The sequence below is a fragment of the Seriola dumerili genome, unplaced genomic scaffold (genome assembly GCF_002260705.1).
Source record: "Seriola dumerili isolate Sdu_G_001 unplaced genomic scaffold, Sdu_1.0 BDQW01000189.1, whole genome shotgun sequence".
NCBI classification, from domain to species: domain Eukaryota; kingdom Metazoa; phylum Chordata; class Actinopteri; order Carangiformes; family Carangidae; genus Seriola; species Seriola dumerili.
This window is the reverse complement of record NW_019174444.1, coordinates 1,517,563-1,534,544: the sequence shown is the minus strand read 5'-3', so window position 1 is coordinate 1,534,544 and position 16,982 is coordinate 1,517,563. Positions and strand designations below refer to the sequence as shown.

The window sequence follows — 16,982 nt, the reverse complement described above, 5'->3', positions numbered from 1 at the left end:
TGTATGGACTCGGCACTGAAATGCTTTTGAAGGGGATGAAGTGACTCTGTGTTCTGGGACAGAGGACGAAGAGGGGAGGAGGGTGAGGAGGGGAGGCGGGTGAGGGACCGACCGTGGGTTTTGTTTTGAAGGAGGGGAGGGTGTTAGAGAGCAGGGGAGCGGGGAGAGTAAAAGGGCAGAGGTGCCCCCGTGGTTTGTTGTGTTGCTGAGTCAGGAACTATTTGAGCTCCAGCACCTGTCTGTGAGGCAGCTGTCTGTCTCTGTATCAGATTCTCCAGCTCCTCTCCGCTGCCAAACACTCGCCTCACAGCCTGAAGAACCACACCACATCTTCGATAACAATGTTTTTGAAAGTTTACTGCCATTGTTTTTCGGTTCCCAGTGATCCAACAGATTCAATAAAGAGTCAGTCCCAAAAAAAAAAAAAAAAAAGCAACACGTTTTTTATCACCTAATTCTAGGCAAATCGTCTTTGTTTGATTCACCCAGGCTTTGAGATATCAGTCCTCGCTCTCCTGTGGAAGGTTGTTCACGAGATGTTCTGTAGATCAGAACCAGCGCGAAAGATTTTTAAAAGCCACATTTCCATACTTTTAGTGCTACAAAAGAATTTCCATTCCTCTTACTTGTGTTGTAGAGAAGACAGATGTCTCCAAACCTGCACAAATAAAACCAAAGCTATCTGCACGTACAGATAACAGAACACATGCTGACACCAGTACTGACATATACCTTATGAATGTATGAATATTTTGGTCACGGGTTTCAGACACTTCCTGTAATAAAACATCTAAAAGCAAAAATCAAATGTGCGACCCTGGGACAAAATGGGGGTGGTCCTGGTCTAATTTTTTACTCACAAGTTTGAACCCTTGAGGTTTCATTATATTCAGCACTTTTATCACTGACATTTTGGAATTAGCCACTTTGTGCCATTGGCTCCACCTTTCTTATTTTTGTTGAATTACTTTCTGCAGGGTTCAACATTAACCATGGCCCGATGGCCTGGGGCCACAAAAAGTTACTCAGTGGCCACCAAGTATCCCATGTCGGTGGTCCCCTGCGGCCACTAAACTTTGAGCTTTCACCAACGTTAACGTTACAGTTCCACAAACTCCTCACATCATTTGCGTCTTTTAGGTCAACATGCTACAAAAACTGCAAAATGCAACGTGTGTTGTCGCTCCCAGGGACATTTTGAAATCTCATTTTGTTGATTTGTGTCATTATTTTCCCTTCATCAGAGCTCAGCCCGGTTACACTGATGTGAGTAAAAAAGTCCTGACCTTTGACTGATGACTTTCCTAACAGATGGATGTAGGAGCGACACCATTAGCTCGGTACCACAGCGTTATTATGCACCACAGACAGTGATTAGTTCAATCAGTCAGTGTAGAGTGAGAGGGGGAAGAAATTCCAGCCTCTGAGGAGAGTGAGCGCGGGCATGTCGGAGAGGAGTGTGGGGTCAGGGCGGAGTCGTTTTCTCACTCTCTCACTCTCTCTCTTTCTCTCTCTCTGTGCCCCACTGCTTCACAAATAAACTCTGTGGCCACAGTTTATCATTAGAGCTATTAACAGAGGCTGACTGATAGATGTGAGGAGGGAAAAGCTGAGTGCGACCTTCTGGCTGTTGAAGGTGCTGAGTGGCGGAGCAGTGACAGACCGGCTTCACCATAATAGTCTCCACCTTGTTCCTCAGAGGGGGGGGGGGGTGTCCATGTTTCCTTTTCTGCCCCTGGAGACAAAGTTCACCCTGCTGAAGCCTTTTATTATTTCCTCTGCCAACGAGCGAGTGTTTTCCCCTCCACTGGTGTCTTTGTTATTCAGCAGCATATTTCACAGATCAGTGAACAGATTTCAAATATGGGTGCAAACAAATTAGACCATGTGCCGAGAAGTAAGTGGTTGGTTTTTAGAGTGGAGACAGATCCAGAAATGCAGACCTCCTCTTTGAAAACAGACATGCTGTCACACACAGCAAACGCCACAAAATCTAAAGGCTGTCATTTACTCACTAAATCGATCATGACTCAAGACATACATCTGGATCTGGGTAGCTTACCACTACTGCTAAACAATTGTGGAAGGGAAACCCTGAGAGAAACCCTTTGTGTTTTGTCTAATATTCCTTTGAATCAGACAAAAAAAAAAATCTACATTTCTGTCTTTGGTTCAACAATTTGTGATCACCTCGTCCTCCTCTGCAGACTTCACCTAATCTTCACTCTTGGGTCTTGGGTTTGAATATTTCACTCAGTGTAAACCAGTGGTTCTCAAACTTTTTCACATCAAGAATCCCTAAACTGACACAAATTAGATCAAATGGACCCTCCCCCCCACACACACACACACCACACACATCGTCCAGGATTCAGCCACAGATCGTAGTAAGATAAAACGATTCTTAGATCATAGCGCTCGACCCCCACCCCCACGCCGACCCAGCCCACCCACATCTAATAGGATTTTTGCTTTTAGATGTTTTATTACAGAAAGTGTTTGAAACCCATGACCAAACATTATCTCATTGTGTCGCTTATGGATGGAATTATAGTGAAAAGAAATGATTCCCCTTTTTGCCAGACCACACTGATCAATTTAAATACTCTGGCTGTACTGAAAATCTTCACCATTCATCCTTAAAATACTGCTGAAAAATCCCAAACAGGATTTAGTTAACCTCCATAAATCATCAGTCATTTGTATGTTTGTCAATTCCAACGTGCATTTAGATTGAGTTTCTTTCTAGTTTGAATTCTACACTCGTGAATATGTTCACATTCATGCCACTTTCCAGACTCCTGCAGGCTCATGTAACATTTCAAACACCTGATGACTCTGTGATAAAAAAAAGGCCAATTCAAGAATAACATCCTGTGAAACTCATATTGCCTCACATATACTGAAACTAACCAAGTATCAGATTTAGTTGAATACGTGCCAAAGTGTTTATGCACATCACGAGCCAGTGAGATGAGCCTGGGAGTGTTTTGGGAAAGACTCCTGTTAATGATACTCTGATCCAATATAAGTGACCAGACATGAATAAATCATGAGTGTTTGTTGTCTACAGGGGAAAGGAGGCCAGGGAAATAAACCCATCTGCTTCAGAGGACAGATTTTTTATTGCTTATTGACTGACTCCAGGCTTTTCTGCTACTAGACTGTCTGTATTCAAGCTGTCCTACAAGATAACTGGGATCTTAGTAGATAATGTAGATCATGCATACACACACTACCTAGTTACAAATATTTCAATACTGAGCAACATGTACAAAAGATGTTCACGTCACATCATTCTCAGCCGTTCAGAAGACGACCCACTGAGAGCCAAGAAGTATAACAGGCGAAAACAAAATGAATAAAAATGTAAAAGAAAAAAAAAGGCACAGGGTTACATAGATACACAAATATTATTTAGGTAACAGGGAAAAAGTTTCTTTACATTTTCAAAAGCTTTTTGTTGTTTAATAAACCGAGAGATTTGATTAAAGAATTTAGTTCGAGGAGAAAAGGGAACAATTTAGGAGTTGATTTGGCAAATTTCTGTTTGTGGATAAAGAATTTAGCATTTAGAATTATGAAGTTAATTAGATATTCAAGATCCCCATCATTTGGATTATCACAGTAACAAATAATATCTTTAAGGTTGAAAGAGTAGAGAGAGTTAGCAGCTCCAAAAATGATTTAAATGACGTCAGAGTCGGCTTAAACTAACCCTGTCATCTAAATACACTCATTTACACTTTCAGATCAAGCATTTTATTTTCCTGCTTCCTCCGTAAATAACGTTTTTTTCCAAACACTGCAACCCTATAGGCTGACAGCAGACAGCCTGTCCAATCAGAATGAAGCAGAGCTGCAGCGTCGCCTGTCGGAGCGGCAGGAGGAGATCAGCCACATGCAGGAAATCCTGGAAACCAAAGTTCAGCTGCTACAAGAGGTAGAAACACATAAACACTCAGTCATGGGCTTCATGGTGCTGACACTACAAAAATGTAGAAATGGTAAAAACCCTCTGAACAGGTTTGCAGTGACTTGTTGTCAGTCACGCGGTCAGCAGCTCTTTGTCGCGCGTGTGTGTGTTGCGTTCAGGAGGCCGAGCTGGCCCGAGGCGAGGCCGAGAGGATGGCCGAGCTGGCAGACTCTGAGTCTCAGCGATGTCTGGCTCTGGAGAGAGAGATGGTGGAGAGGATGGAGGAGAGCGGAGGCTCAGCTGGACTGTTTACCCAGCAGGCCCTGGCCGATAAAGACAGGTGAGTCGCACTTACACGTTTGAAGATTTACTGGTTTCTCTCTGTCTCCTATCGTCGTCAGTTGAATGTGTCTGTGTTGACTTCTGGACGAAAAATAAGAAACCTGAAGTCCTCACCTCGGTCACTGGTCCCAGCAGCTCTGTTGGCTGACACACTGCTGGTGACACTGCTATCACTGACCTTGTCAAACAGTCTCATGCCTGGAACAAAGAGCCAGAGCTCTGACCTACATACAGTAACTGAGCACAACAGTGAGTCTGGGCCAGATATGTGACTTCTCTCTCTCTCTCTATCTCTCTTGCTCTGTCTCTCAGGGTGATCGAGGACCTGACGCAGGAGAAACATTCACTGGGTCTCCGGGTCGAGGAGCTCGAGGTCAAAGTTCACAGCCTTTCCTCTTCTCTAAAGAAGAAAGATCGGGCAGCTGAGGTACTTTTTTCCCCCGTCCACACCTCTTCTGCATTTATACACCACGTAGCAAACAATATGATAATGATATACAATAAAATGATTCTCTAAAAATGAAGAATTAGTCCTGATGAAGCTCAGATTAAATGTTTCATTTTGTCTTTGTAGTTATAAGGATATGTGCGACATATGTGCAAAGGGGGTGCAGCCCAGAATCTATGTCTTCTTGGACTGGACAGAAGCTCAGTGTGGTCTTATGTCCATGTTGGTTCTGGAGTTAGTCCTGATTAGTCCTGATCTTCACCTGTAAGAGCAACAAAACCTGTAATGGGGGGAAATCTAGTGCCACAAAAGAGCTGAATGGAAACAGATCAAATCAACGCCAGAGTTATTCTTGGTTCTCTGGTTAAGACCTCAAACCCAGGCTCTGAACGTGACCCCCCGTCAGGTGAGCCAGGTGCAGGCTAAATTCCCCTCCCTCCTCCCTCCTCCCTCCTCCTTCCTCTTCTCCCATCACTCTATTCTAAGCGTTCTGGCTCAAACCCCAGACAGGCTGAGAGACTGAGATATCAACCCGTTTTTACATCCACATGTGGGTCAGTGGAACTTTGGCATAGCAGAAGAGCTGCACGCCACCGTGAAGATAAAAACACATGCACGTTATGGCTGACGAGAATATCTCTGCAGGGTTGGAATGAGGATTACTGTCAGTGTAACAGTAGCACTGAGTTTTTAATAAACACTGCACTTGCTACCTGATACAGCTGCTGATATGTATGTGGTCCAGACATCATCAGTGAATAATGAGGCAGGATGGGATTTGATCTGCCTCATATCACATTCAACTTGTTCATTTCAGTTTCAGTCCCGTAAGAGCCTCACAGCTGATTTTAGACTGTGTATGTTTCTCCCCACAGAGTCAGGATGAGCGCAGAGTCAACGCACAGATGCAGGTAAGAAGAACGTTTACTCATCACTCTGTGGGAGTGAGAGCTCTGTTTGTCATGCAGGCGTGGTTCAGTGTGTGTTGGACTCTCACAGCGACACATTTACTGATTGTCTGCTTGTTTCTGTTGGTGATCAGTTCACTACGACTCACTCACAGGGAGGTAGCTCCACCTAGTGTCACCTAAGCTGCACTGCACACACAGTATGAGTGAGGCAGTATTTTACATGACTACGAACATATGAGAGTTTTTTTTGTTTTGTTTTTTTTTTTTTGCTTTTATTTGTAATTTGGTGTTTCCCTAATTTGGCACTGCTGCTTTTATTTCCCTATTATAATCATTATTATTATTATTATTATTTTCCTATTATTATTTCCTATTTCCCATTTTCCCTCATTTTCCTTTTAGGGGGGAAATGGGGGCAAACATAATGCTCAGGCCATTACAATGTTTGGTGATTTTCATACATAATTTTTCATAAAGCACAATTTAATGTCATTGCAAACAGAGAGTCTGGTAGCTCAGCTTGCTAAGCTAAATTAAGTATTAACTACAGCACATTACCTTCTAATAGAGTCCCTCCCCTCTCTGTCTTATTCCCTGGCCTGCAGGCCTACACTGTCTTCAGCTGCTGACTTGTACATACATATGAATCAACAGACCTGGTCTCAGCCACTTTTCCACAGTAACCAGAAGGATGCATTTAATCATTTGTCCCATCAGCACAGCGGCTGTCCTGCCCTCTCATTACCCCCGCGTCTGATGTGTTGCTCCTTCTAATATAAGGTCAGCGATCAGAGACTCGGGGTCGGTGCTCAGTCAGCTCACATGTACAGTACAGTCCTGCTAATTTAGCCTCAGTTCCCTCACTGACGCCAGTTACAATTATAATCAGCTCTCTGTCTGCTGGCTGCTCCACACAGACTCGTTTCATGAGACGGCTGCAGCCTCCACAGAGTAGATCAGTTGTTTACTTGGCAAAGCAACAAGTGAGACATTTGGGGGGGGGGGATCAGCGGAGACACCTCTTCTGTCTACGTCCACATCAATCCCCCCGCTGTCACACTCTGGTATTTCTGCCACTTTGAGGAAAGTAAACATTGGGTGCAGTCTGTCAGCAGTGTTTGGCACTTCATCTCTGATTAGGATTAATTGATTTTTGATTGCGTGCCTCATTCCAGCCGATCAGTGTTTTGCTATCGTGTCTCCAGGGGCTTGTAGGGGGTGACGAATGTGGACACAGTCCGGGTCCACACACACACAAACACACACACACACACACACACAGATAGACAGAGAGAGGAAAACAAATCACATATGAGACCTTTCATGTCAACAACACACCCAGCCTGCTGCGATAATAAAAGACGGATGAAGACCAGTGTATCTGTGAGTCTGTGGGAAAAAGCTCCAGAGAGTGTCTGTTGGAAGTGACATCAGCTTTTTAAGAGCACAGTCCTGCTGCTGCTCGACGAGGGCGACGTGTGATTCACTGACACTAATTCCAGGGAAATGAGAGCCTGCTCCCCTACCACCCCCCTCCTCTGTGTGACATGCATGCGAGGGTTGCACGGGGCCCCCGGGCCCCTGGGAAAGGCATGAACTCATTCCACGCTGACAATTTAGAGAATTTAATGAACCTGATGGAAAACACTCAGAACTGTTTTTTTTTCCTGTAGTTCACACCCTGTACACAGACAGAGAGAGTTACACTGACACAAAGCAGCTTCATGGAAATAGAGAGAGTTATATTTTGAATTTAACCAGTCCTCACAAAATGTTTTGACACTAAGGAAAGATTAATCAGCTGTTTCTGCCCACTGAATATCAGTAATTTGATGATATACATTACAGGTACATATATACAGTATATACACACCTGTGACCAACAAGTATCCAATGCAAATGTACAAAATGAGGGCAAAGTTAGTTTATTTAAACATGTGAAATGTTTCATTAGGTACAAAACATCATTTCAAGAACAACATTTAAAAGGTACCTCAAAATGACAATAAGCTTGTCCTGTCTAAACAGCCATTGGCTACAACCCAAGGTGGTGGCGTAATCAGCCACAAGTGACAAAACTGGAAGCAAAACAAATTAAATTAGAAAAAAAAAAAAAAAGAAAAGTAAAAAGAAAAAAGAATAAAAAGGTTTCATTCAATTAAATCTAGGGATGATAAAAGTTGTTTTAAAAAAAAAAACCTTATTAAACTGATCATTTTGAAACTGATTTTCAGACCTAATTTGTGTCTTAAAGTCACAACCCATGTGGCAAATGTAAATGTAGATACTAATAATAAAAACTTTATTTATATAGCACGTTTCAAAACAGAGTTGCAAAGTGCTGTGCATATCCAAAAACAAAACAAAGCAATAAAAGACACAGAGAGGCAATTAGGAAGACAAGTATAACCGGGACAATTACAAATAAGTGTGTTAAAACAATTAAATCAATAAAACAAACAAAAGAAAAGTATGTTTAGTAAATTGGGGCAACGACTGAGCAGCTCCACCGACAAACCTGCTGTCACTCCCAAAATGACTGATGGGTCCTTTAATTTGTTAAGTTCAGAATGATTTTGTTTGTTTTCATAGAAAATAGTCATTGAGTGACCTGTCAAAGGGCAGGGCTCAGAGACCCTCCCGTTCCCAGTAAAATGGTTCAGCCGAGGCGATTGCAAGAGGTCTCACTCCTACAGTGATATCAGCAACCGGAAATCTAAATCTAAAAATTATCTTTATTTATTTTTTTTTTTTTTTAAATGATTAGAAACCTGAGCGTGTTCTCAATAAAGTTCCACAGTAGTTTACAAGATGGGGATCACCCACTGTTAAATGTCCAATGACAGAACATGTTCACGTCACGCTTTAGTTTCAACTACAAATATTAAGACCTCATAAATATAAGACCTCATGGGTCATAATGAACCATAATAGAAATAAGACTACATTTGGCATTATAATATTCTGTGTGTTTCATACACTTTTGTCCTCTTTTAAGGGTTGCTGATTTCAAGGAATCATTGGGATAATTAATAAGAAAGTTAATAACACTTTCACACACTTATGGTGACTTAAATTATCAAACCTATTAGACCGTTTTTATGGTTTTAGACACATGATATTTGCTGCTTGAGCTGCTTTCAGTGGATCCTTGTAGTCCAATCACTTGGAGTTAAAGTTAAAACTGCACTATTGTCGGAGTGAGGCATCTTCTCGCACGTAGAGGATCTTGGTTTCTGTCAACGTTGCCTCGTTGTCTGAAAGCGGGTGGACGTCTGACAGCCTCTCCCTCCATCCTCCGCTGGTGAAGCCGCCGCCGGTGGACAGAGACCGGGGCGGGGACACGGACAGACTCCGGTGAATCTACAAACATCCAAACCGTCGACGAGTAAAGAGCGGCTGTTGTGTTTTTTTCCGTGTTCGTGTCGGATTATAACGGGGGAGCAGCTGCTGCAGCGGGGAGATGCTGTCATGTAAATAGACGTCATTGATTTAAAAGCCTGGAAGTAAAGCGGTGACATCAGCTGCTGATCGTTTCTGCACCGGAATCACTGAAGACAAAAACGACTGGGATTTTTTTTTTTTTTTTTCTAAAAACAAAAACGGGATCGAACTGGCAACACATGCCCACAGTGTTACCACCAAGGAAGTGAAAATGTAACCCGTGACAGAGAGATCCTCTCACATCCGCTCTGCGGGGAAATCTGTTTCACTGCTGATCGCGTTGAAATGTCAGTGTGAACCGACGAGATTTGCTTCTTCATCTGATCTCCATCATCAACTAACCCAGTTTTACTTCTTCTGATCAAAGCTGAATATTCTCTGCAGTGATTCATTGCATCATCAAATCTCACTTTATGCCCAGAAATCAGTTTAATGCAATTTAATTAAAGCCTCCGAAATGTGCAGCAGAAATAAACGTGCATATCTTAAACGTTTAATTTGAATTTAACCTCAAATTTAAGATTAAAGCATCACTGTGCAAAACTTGTAATGACAAGGAACTGCGAACTGTTGGGCCACACCTGTGCAAAAATCCAACCAAACAAATCACCGCTTTAAAGTTACTCTGACCAGCTGTGATTTCATCCTCCAACCTAAAGAAACTCACACCTCTTACATGCTACCAAAGACTTTTAAAGCGCCCCTGTGTCACTGAGAGATACTCTGCTACCACGTGCTGTTGTGATGCTGGACGTGGTGAAGATGAAGGAGGCCTGCAGGATCTGTGCCCGCGAGCTCTGCGGCAACCAACGCCGGTGGATTTTCCACCCGGCGGCCAAGCTCAACCTGCAGGTGCTGCTGTCCCACGCTCTGGGCCACGAGCTGACCCGGGACGGCCGCGGGGAGTTCGCCTGCTCCAAGTGCACCTTTATGCTGGACCGCATGTACCGCTTCGACACGGTGATCGCCCGAGTGGAGGCCCTGTCTCTGGAGCGCCTCCACAAGCTGCTGCTAGAGAAAGATCGGCTGAGGCAGTGCATCGGAGGCCTGTACCGGAAGAACAACGCAGAGGATGGGAACACGGCTCCGGCCGGGTCCAGTGTGGAGGTTGTTGGGACAGAGGTGGGGTCTGAAGACTCCCCTGTGGTGGATCTGTCAGCCCTGCAGGATGTGAGATACTCTGATATGATCCAGGATGATCTGACTTACTCTGTGTATGAATCATGGGCTGATAAGGAAGACCCCGCCCTGGACCAACACCACCAACACCACCAACACCACCATGTCCACCACTGCCCAGGAGGAGACTCCCTTTCCGGCCAGAAGCCAAGGAGGTGCAGGGGTTGTGCGGCCCTGCGTGTAGCAGATTCTGACTACGAGGCGGTGTGTAAGGTGCCTCGCAGGGTCGGGCGAAGGAGCACGTCCTGCGGCCCGTCTACTCGCTACTCAGCCAGTGCTCAGGGGGTGGAGGACCCCACCAGAGCCTCTGGAGGATCTGAAGCTACAACCATTGCCTTTGAGTCCCCTTCAGCTGATTTGGACACTGATAAGACCATGTGTGACCAGACGAGTCCCAGCCCAGCGTCTTCTGTAGAATCTCTGGACACCGCCGTGGACATGAGTTGTCCTCCTGCAAATCACAAAGAGAGGGAAGAAACTGAACCAGAGAAAGATCCAGAGGATGCTCCAGTGAGAAGGGAAACTCCATGGGACAAACCCCCAAGCGAGAGCTCCCACTCTGGGGTTGAGATGATGCTGAGCCTCCTGAGGGGCTGGGAGTACCGGCCAGTGAAGCCTCGAAGGGGCAGCAAACTCCCAGTTCTGGTCAAAGCCAAACTGGAACAAGGCCTTTCGCTGGCCCTGTCCATCCCGCTGAGGTCACCCGGTGGGGGGGCAGCGGACATTGAACTGTACCACCCCCACCAGCCTATACCGGAGGTGGTGACCCCGTGTCCACAGCAGGACCTGCAGGTGGAGCTGGCAGAGATGGAGGAGCAGTGGCTGGATGATTATGTTCAGTGCAGGCCTTTCCGCTTCCAGCAGGTAGTTGACCAGCCGCAGTGCAGCTGCGGTCATGCTGCTCAGACTGTAGAAACAGCTGTAAATACCAAGTCTGAGGAAACTTAACGATGTCATTGGGGTTAACCTCGGTTTAAGACTAAAGATTTTAACAGAAACTCTGCATTACAAACCTGATTTGTGGAGGCTGAAAGATGTGTTTTTTAACCAGAACACAAAAAAAGGGGAAAAACGGGTGAAAAAAAATCAATCAGGCAAAAATTGTTATATTGCTATATAAATCTAAATTACAGTGCAAAAAACCTGTAGTAATTCTTGATGATTTAAAGTGACACTGATCTTAACTCGTTATGACGTTATCAGAAGCATCCTTGGTAAAAAAAAAAAACAACACAAAGGCACAAATCTCACATTTACAGCACAGCAGAATCTGACGTAGGCTCAGTCCAGCTGAGGAAAAACTCAACACCACAACCACTTCTTAAGAAGGTCGACCAGCTGATTCCCTGCTTGTGTGCGTCTGCCGTCCAGACTCAAAGCAGTTCAAACCTCCCTGGATTTTCTGTCTTACTCATCTCCTTCACCGCTGACAAAGCTGAACACACTCAGCCTAGCGCCTTGATTACCCTCTCGAGGAGGGGAGGGGGGGGGGCATAAATACCCTTCCTCATTGGTATCCTAGCAACGCTTCCGTTGTCATGGGAATAGTCTCCAAGCGCTGCAGCGGTCAGCCCCTCGTGTGAAGGCTCTGCCCTGAGTCTGATCCAGCTTCATAACTAGTCTATTGTTATGTTAATGATTAGTTTGAATGTGGCTGACTGTGCCAGGAGCGGAGCGCGGCTCTGTCACAGTCTATTACAAGGAAATATACCAGCATGTATAATGGACCTCTCACTGGTATGAATGAGGAAAGTTACACTCATGTCATTCATACTCTGAGAAAGACTCCACAGTGTTTAAAAGCAGATTCTTGACTTTTCTCTGACTGCTGACCCGAGGTCTGTTTCGTGATTTGGCAACAGTAGAAAATTAGTGTGTGTAATTAGTCTGCACTGTGGCAAGGCAATTTATTTGTATAGCACATTGTCATACACAGAGGTCATAAATGTGCTTGAAAGAAAATAAAAGACGCATAAAAAATAGAGTTTAGAAACATAATAAGAAAACTACGGTGGCCCTGAGAGCTCAATGCACTGCAGAAAACACATGCAAAGACAGAGAGAGAGAGAGAGAGAGAGAGAGAGAGAGAGAGAGAGAGAGAGCCATGGGGTTGGCTCGAACCCGGGCTGCTGCAGTTAGACTATGCCTTCATGGTACGCGCTCTACCAGGTGTTAAGTTGCGGTGCGTTGAGCTCTCCGGGCCACCGTAGAAAACGATATGAAAACACAGATTATAAAACAGATAATATCTAATTAAAGTGTGATAACGCAGGTTAATTGCATGTCTCATCTCCTGACTGCTTGAGCTCACATTAAGTTCATACTACAGTGGTCGACATCAACACAATAAAACACAACAAGTTGTATCTGCATGAATGTAGAGTTTTAGTTTTAGTTTATTTATTTATTTGATAGAGACAATGCAATGCAACATAGTTTCAAAATAGGGCGTGAAACTAATGTGTTGCACAAAGAGTTTATAGCTGTTGCTAATTCTCGACTCCTGTCCCTGGTTGGGCTTTTACCTGTATAATGTAATTAAAACAGACAACAGCAAAAACAACACAAAACAGACAACACAATTGATAATATCCTACAATTAGCTACAAATATACAGATGAACAGTCTAAAAAGAGACAACAACAGCACAACGAGCTACAAACAGTCAAACAAAAACAATTAACGATATGTAGTTACCTAGAAATGAGTGCAGCTCTGCTTTGCTTTCAGCAGCAGTTAACCTTTGTTGCAAAGCAGGTTATATCTGGAGTTAATTTGATTTCAGTCGATGATGTGTTCCAGAGTCGACAGGACTTTATGGAGGAAGCTGATATCCAAGGTGTCCAAATTTAGTTTCACGATTTTTGCAGTTGCCATTCACCACGCTCCTAGTTACTCGGTTACTGTCTCGTCTATGGATATATCTGGAGAGAGACTCTGGGGCTGAACTATTGATAACATTCATAAAGTAATTTGAGAAAGCAAAGATGAATAAAGCTCTCAAAACTAATTAGATTATATCTTTTCAGGATGTGATGGTGATGTGATGCCATCGGACAGGCTTTTTGTCCATCTGCTCTTGCTTGATTTTACAGGCCCCACCGTTTCTTAATGATGTCCTTGAAAGGCTGTAAATTCTGAGCAAGGAAACTAATGACAGGGAAAAGTCTGGTGCACGTCCAGACCAGTCCTCCAGATAAGCACACACTTCAACAAATGGGGAGAATCAAATTTCCAGTAATGCATGAATATTTTCTTCGGGTAGTTTTCTCAAGGGAAATCATCTCAAATCAACAACTGCTTTCTATGCTGTGTAAAGTGGCCGAACTCATCTCCTGATTTCCTCTCAAAAACCCGAATACATGAGCTGGAATTACTATGTTAAAAACTTTCTCTATTTCCTTATAATTAGCGCTAAATTGCCCAGAACCTTTCAGGACACTAACGAGGGGGTTATTTGGAAGTTATGGGATCCATAAAATAAAACATTAGCTCTTATTTCTTTTATACGTCTCCTTCGCTGCTCGTTAATTTGACCCGCTGAGGTTCTGGGATCGCGGCTGAAACAGCTGTAGAAGAGGCTGCACATACGACTAATAACGTCCCATAGGACCAGACTTACATCATGTCGTTACACGGGTCCCATAAAAACAAAAACAAGGAAGTCAACAACACGCTGCCGTGGCAACAGCCGCTTCCCCAGGAAGTCATCCAACAGTGAGCTGACATCACTTTCCACTTTCACACAATCGTCCACACAGACAGCTGCGAGGATGACACACTGTGTATCTGTGTATCTGCAGCTGCAACTGTAAACCGCTGATTAATCCGCCAACTGTTGTTTGGATTAGTCATTTCATTGTTTTGGCTGTTTGATCAAAATTTTTCCAAACTTTTATTTAAGGATTTTGCCACAACCCCTGTATAATTTATCTGCACTGACATGACGCGACCCCTCCTGTGTGTTTCAGTGGCTGATTGACGAGCAGCAGGGTCAGCTGAGCCACTATGAGAGTGCTGCAGGCCAGTGTGTCGGTGAACTGCAGAAGGCCCAGGACCAGGTCCGCTCGCTGCAGGCCAAGATCCGAGAGAGCGAGACCAGGAACCAGGTACAAACACATCAGCCCCTCCCCGCCCTCCCCTCCCCCTTCCACCCACAGTCTTACACGTCATCCATCTGCATCTGTTGAATCAAAGCAGAAAAATTGAATCCAGATTTAGTGTGTCAAGTGTGTGTTTCAATTGTGTTTGTGTATGTGTATGTGTGTGTGTGTGTGTGTGTGTGTAGAAGCTGCAGGAGCACCTCGGTGAGATGGAGCTGGAACTGCGGTCGACCCGAGAGGAAGCCCAGCGGCAGGAGCGAAACATCCAGAACATCAGTGATAACGTCAGCTCCAAGGAGGCAGAGGTAGAGAGGGGTGGATGGATGGATGGGTTGATAAGGAGATAAGAGAAGAGGGGCGGATAAAGGAGGTCAAGGAGGAACCAGAGACAGGAAGGAATAAATTTAGACATGGGATGAAAAGGTCGAACACAGCAGGGAACGGAAGGAAACTGGAGGAGGACTGAAATCTGAAAATGAAAAGGATGCACAGTATCAGACTTGAACAGTGGTGTGTGTGTGTGTGTGCGTGTGTGTGTGTGTGTGCAGGCTGCAGAGCTGTATACGGTGATTGAGGAGCAGAACAAGATGCTGTGTTCGCTCAAAGAGCTCGCCAACCGCAACCAGCTGCAGCAGCTGCAGGTTTGTCCTCCACAACTGACACAGTCTGACTCCAAAGTGGAGCTCTCTCGCATCGCTCACAAATTGATTTCTCTGTCCTCTCCTCTTCCTCCCTCTCGGGGGTTCCTCCCGCAGGTGTCAGGGGCGGAGAGTCTTCGAGGTCAGGGTGAAGTTCTGGCTCTGCAGGCCTCTCTCTTCCAGGCTCAGCTGGAGCTGCAGGCCGGCCAGCGGGCGCAGCGGCAGGCGGCCAGAGCGCAGGAGGACCTGAGCCGCGCCCTGCAGAGGCTGGAGAACGATCTGCAGGGGGCGCTGCAGCACAGGAGGGAGACGGAGAGGCACAACCAGGTGAGAGAAGCAAAGGATCGCCATCTCGCCGCCCGGCTCTTCGTACCTCTATGCTGACGTGTATGTGATGTCGGTGTGTGTTTGCGTGTGACGTTCAGGAGCTGCAGCTGGCTCTGGAGAACGCTCGATCGGCCATGCAAGAGAGAGAGGAGCAGCTGAGAATGGATGAGGAAGAGAAAGAGAGGGAGAAGGAGGAGAGAGAGAAGACCATCAGGGAGTTGAAGACGTCGCTGCAGACCAAAGAACAGCTGGTGGAGGTCAGACTCACTCAAACGCACTGCGTACAGTAAACACAGATCTACACCAAACATCTATTAGTTATGTCACATCACAGGCACTCAAACCACAAATCCAAACATGCTGCAAACACAGCTGAGAGTGGAGCAAGCTGCAGTTCCTCTAATCACCAGTAGATACTCAACTCAGACTCACTTTGAGATCCCTGCCCCTCGTGTCAGCCTGTCTCATTTAGCCGAGTAAATCTGGATTTTTCTGTCGTCCAATCAGGACTACTGTGAGCTGCTGGAGGATCCGAAGGAGAAGAGAGACTCTCTGCTTCAGAAACTCCGCCAGCGCATCAAGGAGCGAGACCGAGCTCTGGAGGTAAAACAAACAAACGCGCCCACGGACACTTCAGCTGTTGTTCAGTAACGTATATTGATGAACATTTTACTTTTATTGTGTTGAATAATAATGTTTGTTTTGTTTTTTTTGCCACACTTTGTTGACCCGATTGCTGAGATTGATTACCAGCCGTCCAGAACCAAAACTGTCAGGCTCGGTGATGATTGACACTTTTTTTGGTCGTTCTGCAGCGAGCGGTGGATGAAAAGTTCCGCTGTGTGGAGGAGAAAGAGGGGGAGACTCGTCGGCTTCAGCTGCTGCTCAGAGAGAAGGAGAGAGACCTGGAGAGACAGCGCTGCGTCCTGGCCAACAACGAGGAGACCATCACTGTAAGAGTGCACGCACACACACACACACACACACACACACACACATATTTAACCTCCTAGATCTGTCGACTGCTCCTAACACTCACTCTGTGTGTGTGTGTGTGTGTGTGTGTGCGTGTGTGTGTGTGTCAGAGCCTGGAGGTGCTGGTGCGAGGGAAAGCTCTGGAGCTGGAGCAGGTGGGCGACGCCTGGAGGAACATTCAGCGGCAGCAGCAGGAGAGCGAGGAGAGGCAGAGCCGCGTGCTGAGAGAGAGGGACGCCATCATCAGCCAGCTGCAGGCGGCGCTGCACACTCGCACACAGGAGGCACAGGTACAGAGGGGGCGGGAACAAACAGGAAGTACATTTACTAAAATATTAATATCAGTTATAAGTTAATCATATCATCAGCCAGTGATGTGGGAGTATATCTCTGCACGTTTCTTCTTCTTCTCTCGGCTGCAGGATCTGCGCTGCTCCCTGCTGGCTCAGATCCAGACAGCTCCCAGCGACGTCCTGGAGGAGCTGAAAATCCGCCTCCAGCTCAAAGACCGCCTCTTCCAGGAAGTGCTCGCCGACCGGACCCGTCAGTCCCAGGAGCACCAGGACCAGGTCCAGGGTCTGCTCACAGCCATCAGCTCCAGGGACCAGTACATTCAGGTAGAGCAGAGGAGCTCAGTACAAACACTTAGACTCAGTAAAATAGTCACATATAGAAGAAATGACGATACTCTCCCACCAG

General features: G+C 45.6%; 2 protein-coding genes across 2 annotated transcripts in view; both read left to right on the top strand.

The window, feature by feature from the left end:
* LOC111227485 (myomegalin-like) overlaps nt 1-4,260 on the top strand; it is a 53,426-nt gene extending 49,166 nt beyond the window's left edge. The window contains exons 6-7 of the mRNA XM_022753001.1: nt 3,820-3,943; nt 4,096-4,260. Of these exons, the coding sequence (XP_022608722.1) occupies nt 3,820-3,943; nt 4,096-4,260 (289 nt within the window). The remainder of the gene's footprint in view (nt 1-3,819; nt 3,944-4,095) is intronic.
* A 5,369-nt stretch (nt 4,261-9,629) lies between these two features.
* The window catches only part of LOC111227491 (myomegalin-like), a 33,874-nt gene continuing 26,521 nt past the window's right edge, over nt 9,630-16,982 (top strand). The window contains exons 1-10 of the mRNA XM_022753012.1: nt 9,630-11,104; nt 14,212-14,349; nt 14,529-14,648; nt 14,892-14,984; nt 15,099-15,308; nt 15,407-15,565; nt 15,816-15,911; nt 16,124-16,261; nt 16,394-16,573; nt 16,706-16,900. Coding sequence (XP_022608733.1) covers nt 9,806-11,104; nt 14,212-14,349; nt 14,529-14,648; nt 14,892-14,984; nt 15,099-15,308; nt 15,407-15,565; nt 15,816-15,911; nt 16,124-16,261; nt 16,394-16,573; nt 16,706-16,900 — 2,628 coding nt within the window. The 5' untranslated portion in view covers nt 9,630-9,805. The remainder of the gene's footprint in view (nt 11,105-14,211; nt 14,350-14,528; nt 14,649-14,891; nt 14,985-15,098; nt 15,309-15,406; nt 15,566-15,815; nt 15,912-16,123; nt 16,262-16,393; nt 16,574-16,705; nt 16,901-16,982) is intronic.